The sequence below is a fragment of the Andrographis paniculata genome, unplaced genomic scaffold, assembly GCF_009805555.1.
Source record: "Andrographis paniculata isolate CXL003 unplaced genomic scaffold, ASM980555v1 Contig10END, whole genome shotgun sequence".
NCBI lineage: Eukaryota > Viridiplantae > Streptophyta > Magnoliopsida > Lamiales > Acanthaceae > Andrographis > Andrographis paniculata.
Genome location: NW_026137380.1, coordinates 691,577 through 705,970, shown reverse-complemented (window position 1 = coordinate 705,970; position 14,394 = coordinate 691,577). Strand labels below are relative to the sequence as shown.

General features: G+C 34.6%; 2 protein-coding genes across 3 annotated transcripts; both read left to right on the top strand.

Annotated features, from left to right (window-relative positions):
• Positions 1 to 777: 777 nt before the first annotated feature.
• LOC127245129 (uncharacterized) lies at positions 778 to 6,363 on the top strand. Of its 2 annotated transcripts, none has more exons than XM_051265845.1 (5): positions 778 to 928; positions 1,125 to 1,211; positions 4,021 to 4,613; positions 5,240 to 5,415; positions 5,528 to 6,363. In XM_051265845.1, exons 2-5 carry the CDS (start codon positions 1,187 to 1,189, stop codon positions 5,973 to 5,975), a joined length of 1,242 nt encoding a protein of 413 aa, XP_051121802.1. In that variant the 5' UTR covers positions 778 to 928; positions 1,125 to 1,186; the 3' UTR covers positions 5,976 to 6,363. The 2 variants fall into 2 exon arrangements, with proteins under 2 accessions (XP_051121802.1, XP_051121810.1); XM_051265853.1 differs by having other exon boundaries at positions 873 to 984.
• Positions 6,364 to 8,079: 1,716 nt separating this feature from the next.
• LOC127246212 (protein LNK3) lies at positions 8,080 to 11,441 on the top strand. Its single transcript, XM_051267465.1, has 6 exons — positions 8,080 to 8,429; positions 9,365 to 9,711; positions 10,177 to 10,342; positions 10,582 to 10,704; positions 10,806 to 10,945; positions 11,035 to 11,441. Exons 2-6 carry the CDS (start codon positions 9,365 to 9,367, stop codon positions 11,282 to 11,284), a joined length of 1,026 nt encoding a protein of 341 aa, XP_051123422.1. The 5' UTR covers positions 8,080 to 8,429; the 3' UTR covers positions 11,285 to 11,441.
• Positions 11,442 to 14,394: the final 2,953 nt, after the last annotated feature.

Sequence of the window (14,394 nt, the reverse complement as noted above, 5' to 3'; positions counted from 1 at the left end):
ATATAAAATATTACTTTGGAGTGAGACGAAAATATTATTTATACTAATATAATATTTGAACTGTTATTGTTATTATTATTATTATTATTATTATTATTATTTTAAATGATTTGAGTTGTTGACTAAGTAACCTTTCTATAAATAATATAAATTGTTTGGTTTCACATAAAGGGTGTGTTTGTTTGAAGAATTTTGGAGGATTTTCACTGTTCATCCAATTTTTTTCCCCCAAAAACATCAAATCAAACACCTATTTTTCATTTTTTATATTATACTAAAAATCAATTTTACATTCAAAACATCACATCAAACCCTATTTATATCAAATCATACGATTATTCAAATTCAAAATTTTTACTATTCAAATCCCAATCCAAAATCCAAACCCCCAAACAAACACACCAAAAAAGTATTTTTAAGGGTATTTTAAACTTTTCTATTTATGTAAATTGAATCGTCAATATAATCTTATTTAATATTGAGAGTATTGATCACATACATACATTCACTCACCAACCAGAAAATACGTACATACATACGTTATACATACCAGCACATGTGTATGAGCTGCGCTGATGATAATTTCGTCAAAACCACCAATCTCATAAATTAAAAAATAAGTGGTCCTATTTTCACGCCATGTGCGAAAATATCTCATTCAGAATCTTAAATTAAATCAATCTTAGTATTGTGATATTCACACCAATAATTAATTCACACACATTATTGATAATTGCGTCCCGTTACTATTTTCCTAATCCAAACTCCATTTTTTCTTGATAAGTCTGTCTGTATGAAAAAATAAAATAATTAATAAATTGAAAAGAAAAAGGCAAAGATGGCCCTGAATTCTTATAGCAGGTCGCAACAAAAAACGCTCCCTTCAGTTTCACTCCCTTCCTTCCTTCCATCTCGCAAGAGCAAGAAGGTACCCACCCGCCCACCCCCACGTCCTCCGCCCAAAATTCCCCACTGCGCTTAGATGTAACTGCTATATCTATATATTATATGCCTATATGTATGTATGTATCTATGTATGCACGCCTTCTTGAGGTGGGGTGTGCGCGCGTTTTTTGTGGACTGTGGATTTCGTGTTTTGATTTGATTTTGTTTTGAATGTGTAGAGAGGAAACTGAGGAGGGAGATCTGATGTACTTGCTGGTGGATTTTAACTTTATTCACAGGCATGATGATTGCTTTGGAGCATAAAGGTAATTTTGATCCTCTTTTTCATACCACTTCGCAATGTCTTGTTAATATTCACATATATTGATTGATTGGTTTCTCTGCCTCTGGGTTAGGCGAACGAGGAATTTGATTTTGGGGTTTTCGTTGTGGATCCTAGTTTCTTTCTGTTAATTTACGCATTTGAGTTTGCGATTTCGGGAATTCGCTGCCGATACTATACTCATTTTGTTAGAATGGCGACGATTCTATTCTATCGACTGGATCCTATCTTTTTTTTGTGAATTATTTATGTCGGTGGGAGGTTTCTTGATATTCCCATTGTGTAGTTAGTTGCACTTGGCGGATATCTCATTGCAAAGCGTTTATGTTTTGTGATGCATCTGTTATGGGTTTATCTCTAAAGCTGAAGCTCTACTTTGAGTTATAGAAACTATAGCATGGTTCCAAAAAGAAATGGGGGATGCTTGATGTCGATGTTTGGGGGAGGGGTGGGGGTGTCCGAGGATTGGTGTCTAGTAGTTCTTTTGTTGTTGTTAGTGTGTTAATTTTATTCGGTTGTGCATTTGAATATGGTCCATGGCTAAATTGTCTTACTTATGGAATAAAGCTAAGTTGGTGTGCCTAATTCATCAGCAGAAAGGAGCATCATCTCCTTCTTATTGCTAATGTAGAAGAAATATAATTGTCTAGGGTCATGGATAGATGTGATGTTTAGGGAAACTATTAGTTGTAAATACTTGGTGACTACATACTGTCGATAGAAAACATGGTCTTATTGTCCCATGAGAGAAACACATTAGAGAAGCCGTAGTTAAATAAAATTAAATGTGGTGCAGTGCATTGAATGAAGCTGTAAAAATTTGAGAAAGCTTCTGTTTGTGTGTGTGTGTGTGTCAATAAACAGCTATGAGATGTTTGAGCCTTGTGGTAGTGTTTTGGTAAAATGAGAATGAAGTCTTTGTACCGAGTGAAGGGAGCATTTTCAATTGCCCCTCTCCCTTTTTTTTGTCATGTTCCTGTATGCTATAGTTTGATTGGACATGCTTATTTGATTGTTGGTATGTGGTTTATGTGGATGGTTGACTAAGGAATCCGACACAACTTAAGTTGTTTTCGGTGGGGGTTTAGAGATTTCAATTTATATATTTTGTTTGCGGCGGGTTAGAGTTCCATGAACTCAAATCCTCCTACAGCTGGATTGAGTCATGTCACATCAAGTATATCTATTCATATCATATAATAAACATTTAAAATTCATGAACTCTACAGAACTCTTTAATTGTTACCTGTCCCATAATCTCCGGACCGTTGATTACGTATAAACTTCTAACTTCTGAGCCAGTTGGACTCTACTTGACCATAGACCTGAACTCCTGACCTGCTTATTTGAATGGCTTTTATTTGGACCTATTCCAAATTTAACATGTCCATCAGCTAATGTGATATGTGGAGTTGCCATAAGCTCATAACCCTTTTCAGATTCAATCCATGATTTGAAATCTATTTTTATTCAAAAAAAAAATTCCTTAATGGCATGTGGTTAGTCCGTCATCCCCTGATTTAAAGGAATTTATGCATATATTATATTTTTTCTTTAAAAAGTAAGCAATAATGATGAGTAATCAATTAAAATTTTATATAAAAATCGTTCCTATGCTGAAAAAATATTAAAAAACCAAAGAGCCCATGTTGCAGCATCAGCCCATGCAATCAGCCTCATATTTATAATCTATGGCATTTCTTTCTAGTATAATAAAATTCCGAACCTGAATCATGGATCAACCTGTGGCTGTCTACGAATATTAATTTATTTGAAGAAAAGGTTAAGATGAACTCATGAATTTAAAATATAGATTAGATGTACAGGTTTTTAGATTTCACTCTGAATGTAACACAATAAACCTTTGTAGTAAGATGCTAAGCAAGTCATTAGCTATGATTCTCTGTAGAGGATAGTTGTTTTTTTTGAAATAAACTTATCCGTGAAAACCATTTTTCACTTCAGGTCTGATAGGATAGTCATACAATCTCTTCCTTATTTTGATGGAATGGAGATGATGAAAAGTTTGTCATTTTTATTTCTCAGAATTTAGGTTGGATGGTTTTTTTTGTCACTCATAGTGTTACTAGGTTCAGGAGTAGGCTTACTACAAAGTATTTATGTCATTTGATTATAAACTTTCTGTTTGTGCAATTAATAAAATACCCTGTTAAGTAATCTGGTCATTATGTACAACCCGAGTCTTTTTTGAGATCCTTGTTATCCTTGTTCTAATCCTTGTTGTTTCTATTTCTGTATGCTGTTACTATGAAATGCAATGTACTGCAATAGTGTTCTCAACTTTTTTCCTGGCTTACAACTTATATGTTTAGTGTTTATTTTTTTTACCTCAGTACTCAATCTTTATATAATTTACTGAATTTTTCATGATGAAGAGCAACTTAATTAATGATGAATCATGGCTATTGAGATATTATTTAGGGATGGAGTAGCCTTTTTTTCTTTTAATCGACTCTTTGATGATAGTAATGCCAAAGATTATTAAGCATTGAAAACTAAAAGAAATAAGTAATTTGAGGATCCAACTTATGATAGGATTAGCCCCGTGTGAATGAAATCATGTGCTAATACCTCGGTGATCAACTCTATATCCAAGTGAAGAATGATATGGAATTGTTTGAGAATAATTTCTCTTATCTGTTTTTCTTTTACTTCTCCCCCTTGAAAATTTCAACTCATCTTTTACTATTTGAGAAAGTTGCTTCGTTTATATCAGCTAGCTTTCAAGATCTCCATGTTGAAATTTCTTCCTCCAATCTTTTGACACGCAGATGCTATGCAGAGGAGTTATGAGGCATCTATAAAGTGCCTCCAAAATAAGGGCCACCCTGGCCCTGTTCAATATAATAATAATTATCTTGAAAGCTCTCCAGAGCTCCCAGATGAACCGGGTGCTCAGTCAGGTGGTAGTGTCGTAGATTCAGACTCTTTATCAAGTGGCGAGGCTTCAGATTCTACTAAAGAATGTAAACAGCAGCCAATCTATCATCATGACTTTGGCTCATGGTCTGGCTACCCTGACTCTAACAGTGTTTCGCTCTGCCAACTGAATGCCTTTCAGGGCCAATTCCACCCTTTTGTGGTTAATCACAGATTGCATTATGCTCCAGTAAACATGTTCCCTCAAAACTATCCATATGAGTGCCAATTCCAAGATTTTCAGTATTTTGTTGTGATTGATTTTGAGGCCACATGCGACAAAGAAAGAAATCCTCATCCACAGGAGATCATTGAGTTCCCTTCTGTAATTGTGAGCAGCTTTTCTGGGCAGTTAGAAGCGTGTTTTCAGACCTATGTTCGACCAACATGCAACCAAGTCCTCAGTGATTTCTGCAAAGATCTGACGGGCATACAGCAAATTCAGGTTTGTATCTACTCCTCTATAGTCTTATTTTGGGTAATAGCTTCATCTTAATTTGCTTTTGGTAATAATAGTAATCCTAGTAGCCATGGGTTGAATTGCCACTCATTTCTTACCAAAACGACAATTCATAGCAGATTCTTGTATTTTAGGGCAGTCCCAGTCTTGTTGTGTGGCCTTTTTTATGTTCCTCACACTTGATAATATGCCCACTTCATCAGATGGGGAATCAGTACTATATAAAAAAGAAAGGAAAATCATCCCGTTTTTCCTCTCCTATACTATAAAACATCTTCACTGAAAAATTGCCTTGACTGCTTATTGCGACATCACTTAACATATGGACTTAAGAATGTATCGATTTCTCATAAGCTGGTTAAAATTGCTTTGAATTTTTCATTCTATGATCATGTAGAGATATATAGTTCTGGACTAATAGGGTAGCCTGTGAAAAGTGTTGAAATTATATAAAAGGTGATTGATATTAAATCTGGCAGTATCTGGATGTTTGAGATGCCCATTTACTTTGTAATAGGTTGCAAGTCATTGTCCTTCCTCTGGCTACTATTTTTCCACACTGATCCTTATCACTAATCTTTGACTAAGTTAGTAACATTTCGGCTTTCTAGGTGGACAGGGGAGTTACACTAAGCGAAGCTCTTCTTAGACATGACATATGGCTTGAGCAGAAGGGAATAAAGAATGCCAACTTCGCCGTTGTAACATGGTCTAACTGGGATTGCCGGGTGATGCTGGAATCTGAGTGTCGTTACAAAAAAATTAGAAAGCCACCATATTTCAACAGGTATATTTCGACTTACAAGATATTTCTCCTTGTTAAAATTCTTCGAACACTGTTTACTCTTTTATCTTTGGCCAAGTGAAACACTAACATAGTGTGGATTCTCTTTGGCTAGATGGATTAATTTGAGGGTTCCTTTTCATGAGGTTTTCGGCGGAGCCAGATGCAATTTGAAAGAGGCAGTGGAGAAGTCTGGTCTCGCTTGGCAGGGCCGTGCTCATTGTGGACTAGATGATGCCAAAAACACCGCCCGCCTACTTGCCTTAATTATGCACAAAGGCTTTAAACTCTCGATTACCAATTCCCTTAGTTACCAGGCCGGCGACAGTACCTTCTTGTGGAAGCCAGTACCGGAGAAACCTCTCTTTGTTTCTCCCCAACCCCAAAAGCTTCGGATACTGCGCCCTTCACTGACACAGTACAATCGCTATTGCTTCTGTGGGGTGACGAGCAGCAGAGGAATGATCCGTAAACCGGGTCCTAAGCAAGGGAGCCTTTTCTTTGGATGTGGATACTGGACTGCAGCTCGAGGTGCTCGCTGCAATTTCTTTGAATGGGCTTAGCCATGACTAGCGGGCGGGCGGGAGGGACGGATCCTATAATACTAGCGCGCATATGCATTTTTATCGTGTACAAAGAACCGTATTGAGTTTGCTGGGTTGATGTCCCGGAGGGAGGAAGCAAATATTGTATGCCTTAGTGTTGGCAAAACTGGTTTGTGCTTTTTTCTCTGTTGGGTTTGTTGTGTAGATAAAATGGTCTTCTGGAGTTTGAGCGAGCTGTTGCCCGCCCAGACTAGACTAGTCTAGACTAGTGAACCATGTTGTCGATGGAAAGGCCTTAACCATATATATTATGATGATGTGGGCGAGGAGATTGAATGATCGAACATGACGGTATCTCTTTCTCTCTCTCTTTATCTTATCTATCTATCTATCTATATTTGCATGCTATGGACATGTTTATTTTTAATTATTGTGCTCGGTATCCGGTGGTAGAGGACTTTGTTGAGTCCCTTGTATATGTTAGCTAGTTTTTATCTTGTGCTATATTTCTGCTTTGAGTAAATTTGAGTAAGTATCGATCTAGTTGGTTCGGGTATTAGGTGGTTAAGTTTCATTCGAGTGCTGAATATGATCTGATGAAAAACTGAAACTGAGGGTGGTGTTTGTGTCCTTGCTGTTTTTTAGCGCCTTTGATTGGATGAATCGTCTTTCTCGAATTTGTCTTGTTGTTTGATGATTGTGTTTTCCTTTCGCGCAATGTGCACATGAAATTTAATTAGTCTTGTGTCATTTTTGGAGCGTTTGGGTTTCAATGCTGCTATTCATTTATTTATAACGTGGGAATCTGCATCTGCGTGTATCAGACGAACTATATTTTATCTCCGTATTATTAGATCATTTATGGGACTCAATGTTATTATTCTTAGTAGATGCATTCTTGTGATCTTTTTGTCATTACAATTTAACTTGCCATAGGGGTTTAGAAGTAAGTAAGGAACACTAAAGATGATGGCCCATCACCACAGATTTTTTTTTCTTTAACGAGTGAACTTGTAGTTGGTATTTCGGCGGAATTTAATAATATGCAAATTACGATAAGACAATAAATTATGTATAAAAGATAAATTATATTGAGCGAATCATATATGACAGGCAAAATCTTGAGGCGTAGGAGTTTGAACCTATGACTTTACGGTCACGTTTATCTCTCACGAAATTCGCAATTGCTATTCGAAAGTGTGCACAATACCCTGCAAACTAGGTCTGATAGGTCTACAAAGCTCGTTATTTTGACCCAGTTACAACTTTCAATTTTGAAATATAGTCTACTTCATAGAATACACTACAAAAAGTTAATAAAAGTTATACTTTATTGATATAGTTTTCAATAAAATATTTTATTTTCTTTTAAAAAATTATTACATTAAAATACTTTATAAATATTATATTTTAATAATAATTAATGATAGTTTGTTATTAAAAATAATTTCTCTTATAATGTGTAAAAATTTTTTTACAAATATTAGTGTAAAAATATTATTCACTAAATTTTTTACTTTAAAAATATTAAATTGAATATTTATTTTTTATTTTTATATTATATCAAAACTATATTTATATTTAAATTATATCATATATTATTCTCATTTAAAATTTTATTATTTAAAACTCAAATTTAAACCCCAACAAATTTGTTTTAGACAATAGTATTAGTAATTCTGAAAATAAGAAAAAAAAAATTTATATGATGATATTGAAAGAAATGTTTTGTATAAAATACAAATATTTTACAAAAATATTATCAATAAATAATTATACTGCTAAAATTTTAAAAAATACTTAGGTAAAGATAAGATAAATATTTTAGTTAGATAACATATAGTCAGGATTTCACTTAAATGAGATAACATCAAATTTTAATTTTTTTTTTTTCAAAATTTATTTAATGCCAATTATAGGGATATAATATTTTTAATTATAACTATAATTTTATTTAATTACGCATGTCGTCACAAACTAACAGAACAGACGAAGGTAGGCGCCGTCCCGCTACAGCCTACAGCTAGAGCGTCTTAAAACGCGTGCAATGTCACGTGCCACCATAAAGGCAGCGGCGCAGTGGACCGCTTTTTATTTTGGTGGGGTCGTCACGAGCCATGTCGTGGTCGTGGATCGCATGTTTCATTGTCGCGGGTCCCACGGCTGCCTACGTGGACCAATGGGAGCTCTTTTTTAGATGGAGCATCGTGGACCGCGCATTCCCTGCTCTCATCTCTCCCCACTCCCTCCTCCTCAGCCACAAACGCACCACGCGAATTCCCCAAATTGCCCCTCCGAAAGGTCCTTCACAGAAAACCATATAAAGCTTCCTCTGCTTTTCATTTCATCCATTTCTCATTCTCAACGTCGCCGCTGCTGCTGCTGCTGCTTTCGAGGTTTTGCGTCTGCTGCTCTGAAATTGATGCTACTTTGCGTTCTGGTTGTGGATTTCTGCGCTGTTTTAAGATTGAGGTACTTGCTGCGGCGTTAATTCATCGATTTCTTATGCTTTCTGACTTTATTGGATGTGTGTGTGTGTGTGTTTTGGATGGAATATGTATATATATATATGCGAGGATGTAATTGTTGAAGCTATTGTGGAAAAGGTTGGAGTAGTTTGTGTTTTTTATTGGTTTTGGGGGTGTTCTGAGCTGAGTTATGGTAGTTTGATTTACATTTTGTAGAGATTGCTTGTTGTGGTGTTGGTGTGAGACGATAGAGTTGAGTTGAATTGTACGAAGCGGATGGGTTAGGATTTAGGAAATGCGAATTTTTCTGGTTGAGACTTTGCTTGAGAATGAAGCTAGACTTGGGAGAAGGTTTTGGTTGGAAAATGTAACTGTTGTTTGATGTTAAGGCAGTGTTTAAAGTTTTGAAGCGGTGAAGGAACTTTCTCAGGTTCGAGCTTGGAAACGAGTGTTTTATTTAGCTATTTTCCTTCTGAGTCGATTGTCATTAGCTTCGCATGTAGATACGATGGTGGCTTGTATGCCACGACATTCTTTTGCTGTGATAGTGTTTTAATTCCAGATCTTTTAGAAAGTATTGATTGTGTCGAAATAGTGGATAATTTGTCTAGCGGTTGAGAGGATTCAAAATTAGCTGTAATCTGTAATTTGGAACTTCACCTGATCATCGATTGAATCTAGAGAGTTTGTGGAGCATCTGCTTCACCTGAGTGAAAAATCTGAAGATACTTTCGTTAGTCTAAGTTCTAAAAGAAAATCATAGCAAGGTGTTGTCAAACGTTTGTATAGTGTATTTCAAAGAACAACATATTACCACAATGTCTTTTGTGAGTAAACCATCATCAGTTTCTTGTATGTATGTTCTATCTCTTGTTCTCTTGTTGATTATTTCATGGGGGTGCCAGTGCCATTGATAACTGTTTTTCTTATGTGGTGTAGATGAATCCTATGAGCATGGAGTGGCATTTCGGTAACAACTTCGGTGATTTTGCTGTGCCAAAAGATGAGGAAATATTCAACTGGTTTCCATCACCCAATAGTTGGTTAACACGGGGCAAAAAAGTTGGAAACTTCGACTACCCCGAGAATCTCACTGTATCGGAGATAGAAGAATTTCTTCACGCTGGCAGTGCATTCTCTAGAGAGGTTGAGCAACTAACTGCCCCGAATGTTGATCAAGATTCTCGTCATGCTTTTCTTGAATGGAATGCTTCTCCTCATGAACATTCAGATCCACAACTCAGTGATATTGCCTTGATCAACGAGGAGGCTGATGACATTTTCTTGTACAAGCGTACACTCTGGGCTTAAGATACTTGCTTTCATGCATGTGCATCCATATAGTTTAAATATTTCAAAGTTTCGGAATCGAGGTAACGGGTCAACTTTCCTTTGCACTTAGATACGCAGCATTTTGTTTCCAATAGATTTAAGCTCAAATGCCTGTAGAAACTATGAGATTGCACACACCCTTACTGCAGCATGTTCCTCACTTCCCGTTGACTCAATAAATCCTTGGTTCTTATAGATTTATAGATTATATTGAAGTTACTTTGAGTTGCAGTTAGGAATCAGAAGAAACTTATGACACTAGTATTTCGAACCTAGATACAAAAACTATTCTATTACTGCTTTACTTCTACAATCCCACGTTTCATTTACTTTTTGCACATCAATTTCATATCATGTTTTGTCATCTTGCTTGATTGACTTCCCATATTGAAATTCCTCCACCATCTATATGTATGCAGTCGCTCCCTATTTGAAGATCCCGCTGAAATAGATGGAGATGAAAGTTCATCGAAGTTCACCTGGGATTCAAGCAAAGATAATGTGATTTCAGTCAATCTATCAGGAGAGTGGAATCATATTCAAGACTCTGCTAATCCTGAAAGCTGTGGTCCTCCACCCGAAAAAGTGAGTACTCTGTCAATCCATAGTATCCGGAATGTCGAAAACAATGCCGCCCCCCATTTCAAATTGCTAAGAATATAAACCTTGTTACATATATCTTTTGGTTAGAAATCACTCCTATTAAGCTCAATTTGATTCCTACCACTGTATCCTGTGTTTTTGTAAAACTTTGCACCTAAGAAGGAACTTTTCTTCCTTAATTCGAGCATCTCTGTAACTGTAACTAATCTTCTATATCTTAGTTCGAAGAACCAGAATCCGGCACGCATATGGCCGAAGAACACTCCAATGAGCATGAGGATCGATTCGAAGATATATCCATGGAGGAGTCTGTGTTATTAGAGCTACAAAGATCAACCTTACAGGTATGTGATAAAAAAATCCTTACTAATCTGCACTTTTACCATTTTCCCTTCATCGCTACACATACTCAAACACTTTCTTTATTATCATCTACACCCCACAGTTGACGAAGAAAACCAGACTTTGCTTCCGGGATTCTCTCTACCGCCTTGCAGAAAACTCACGACAAAATACAAAACAAAATCGCAATGGTAAAGTAGCGACAAAGAACTGCAAACCACACTCAAAAGGCTCGTTTTCCAGGCAAGCTTTCACCAATTGTCGATTTTCTCATCTTTCGACACTCACATTGTAACTATAATCAAGCGATCCGCCTCTCTTTTAATCTTCAGGCTGCGACAACAATCCAAATTACAAGAACCAGGCACTAATGCAGTCGACAGAACTGTCGCCACTCTGTTATTTAACATCTTGGAGAGAGAGATTTATCAAACCAGCTCAGATTTGTTCCAGCCGGCATCATCTGTATCACCCTGCCCCGGCACCCTCTTCATGCACGATGCAGAAGCCCCGAATGTGGCATTCGCCCGACCAGGCCTACCATTCGGTTTTCATTACAATCACTCGTCGATGCAGTCATGAGGTATACTATAAGCTTCATCAAATATTTTTTGGTTTTGCTGCATTTTTAGAGGTGTTTATGTTTTTCTTGTGTTGAAATATGTTTTTGAATGTTCATATCATCGTCTGTCTCCTGTGAAATTCAATGGTTTTATAAGTAAATAAGTAGTTTGTGACCTCTAAGGCCATCCCTTATGGTCTGTTACTATATATCTTTGATAGTAAAATATTTGATACGACATATGTATATATTTAAGAAGAACCGTTGGTTTGACATCAATATATAATAAAAATAAATAATATATAATTTATATAACATTGTATGAAAAATTGTATCGATAAATTAAAAATAATATTTTGTATTGAAAAATATATATATTCAATATTGTGTTAATAAAATAATTAATTTGATGAACAAAGTCATTGTTTTGTAATTTAACCCTAAATTATTATAGTTTGTTATGTATCTATAGATCGATTATCCCTGTTTAAATTAATTCCACATTCGGCACTCACTCTTATACAACAATTATTATACGTACCATTGAACATGGGTTCCAACCGGGAGGGGATCGTCGGCCCCCTTACTTTCCACCCCCGACGCCCCCTCAAATACAACAGTGTGTATATTAATATTATATTGTCGGTTTCGAAAAATGAATTTTCGCTGTGGCTTCGAGTTCGATTGTTCGTGCGTCAAAATCAAGCAAAATAGATTCCGATAGCACTCCAAATAGCTTGTCCGTTGTCAAATTGGAAGCGTCTTCAACAATGTAGCTATTGTATGGCTTTCAGTCTAAACTATTGATTCTATGGATTTTATTTAAAATCTACTGAAAATTTAATAAAATATGCAAGAAATGTAAAATAACATAAAATAGACTTAAATTAACAATGAAACACGACAAATTTGGACATAATTTGATAAAGCTATTAAAATATATAAATAAACTATTGAAACTAAAAAGATAACATGTGTGTTATGTCTGTGAATTTTACTAAATATAACATAAAAGTACAATTAACTGTTAAATTTTAGAGAAATGGTAGTTATTTTTTCTAACCACTCTCTCCAGGTGGATATGACCTTCGAGTGTTCCTTCAAGGTCTCATGTCCTTTAATTACCTTCAACTTTTTAAGATTGGGAGTCTTTACTTTCGGAAGGCTCTAATTTGCTTTTAAACAACTTGACATCCTAGGAGGCTTTACTTTCGGACCTGTTGCGGGATTTAGGAGCCTCTTTCTTATTTATGTTTCTAGCGAAACCTCTTTCATCTTAAAGTATTTTTGGACTAATGTTCAACATACATATTTACAGTGTGTATAATAAATCATAACATTTATTTCAAATAATTTTTAATTTACACTCCGGAGCTTCTTCCTATTTACATATTACATAATACATACAGATAGTGTATATATCAAACCATAATATTTATTTCAACTAATTTTCAATCTAACACTTTGGTACTAAAATTAAGTTTTAATGTAAAGAAAAATTTGATTTGATATTTTGAAGAAAAACAATTTCTAAAAATTATATAATGACAAGTCAATTAATTATTTATCTATTTGATTAAAAAATATTTAATATTTTCTCGTATGCATAATTAGATTAGTATTTATATCCAAACATCAATTTTGGAGGAAACAAAATTTCATGCTGTTAAAATAAATTTCTCAACACGTGCAAACTTTAGTTTAATGCTCCCTCCGTCCCAGATACCATGTCCACGTTGCCGTTCCTGTCTGTCCCACGTACCATGTCACTTTTATTTTTTGGAAAATGATTACACACTTTAATCTCATTTTAAATTTTTTAATTTTATTTTTTTAATTTTAATTAAACTAATTAGTTATCTTAATTTTAATTTATAATTATCTATAATAATTTTTTTCACTAATATATTCTTAATCATCTACTAATTACACCCCTCCTAAAATATCGTGTCTACGGTGTAGCAGATACACTGGAACGGAGGGAGTATAATTTTATACAATAAATAAAATACAAATGCTATTATATACTTTACCCAAAATCATATATATATCAAATATTATAGATATAACCATAATATTAAAATATACTCCCTCCGTCCCAAAAGAAGTGTTTTATTGAGAGTTGACACGAAAATTAAGAAATAATAGTATTTAATTGAAAGTGGGTATAAAGTAGAATGTTGCTGCTGAATAGCATCCGCTGAGTAGGACGTGGATGATCCTGCTTCCTCTCTCAAGTGTTCCCCGCAAGGTCTTTCGTTTCGCTCGGAGAGGGTTCCCCAAGGGGGACTGGGGATTCCCACAGAGAATGGGCCAAAAAAAGAACGAAAATAACTAAAGAGTATGTTAGAGTAATAATTAGAGGTAGTATGAAAAAGTAGGAATAATTTTGTTATAAAGTGGTGACCACGACTACTAAATAAAAAAACAAGACAATTGTTTTGGACTGACGAAAATAGAAAAATAAGACAAATCTTTTGTGACGGAAGGAGTATAATATTTTTGTGTTTAAATTTGATCTTTTATTTGATTTTAATTTGAATATATTTTAATATAATATTTAAAAGAAAATCATATTATACTATTTTAATTTGGGATAAACTCAAATAAATTTTACAATATAATAAAAATTTATTATTTTTATATTATACTCCCTCCTTCCCATGTAACATGGGTCTATTGCAGTAGACACGAGAATTTAGGTAAAATATAATTAGTAAGCAATTAAGAAATGTATTAGTAAAAATAATTATAGATTAAGATTAAGATAACTAAATAGTTTAATTAAGATTAAAAAAATTTAAAATTTAAAATTTAAAATATGATTAAAGTGTATAATTAATTTTTCAAAAAAGAAAAGGACAAATTATGTGGGACTGACGAAAATAAAAAATAAGAACAAATTATATGGGACGGATGGAGTATATAAAATGCCTCAACTAATAAATAAGTATTTTTTTATTTTTTTTTTACAATTGTTTATATACTTCAAGCAATTTTATTAAACAAACACATCCTAATATAGTCCACTCTCGATTTCGGATCGGGTATTTGATCATCTTATCCAGCACTGAACCCGACCCATTTTCCCAATTTTTAACTACAAAAGGGTTTTGGGGTTTTAGGTATT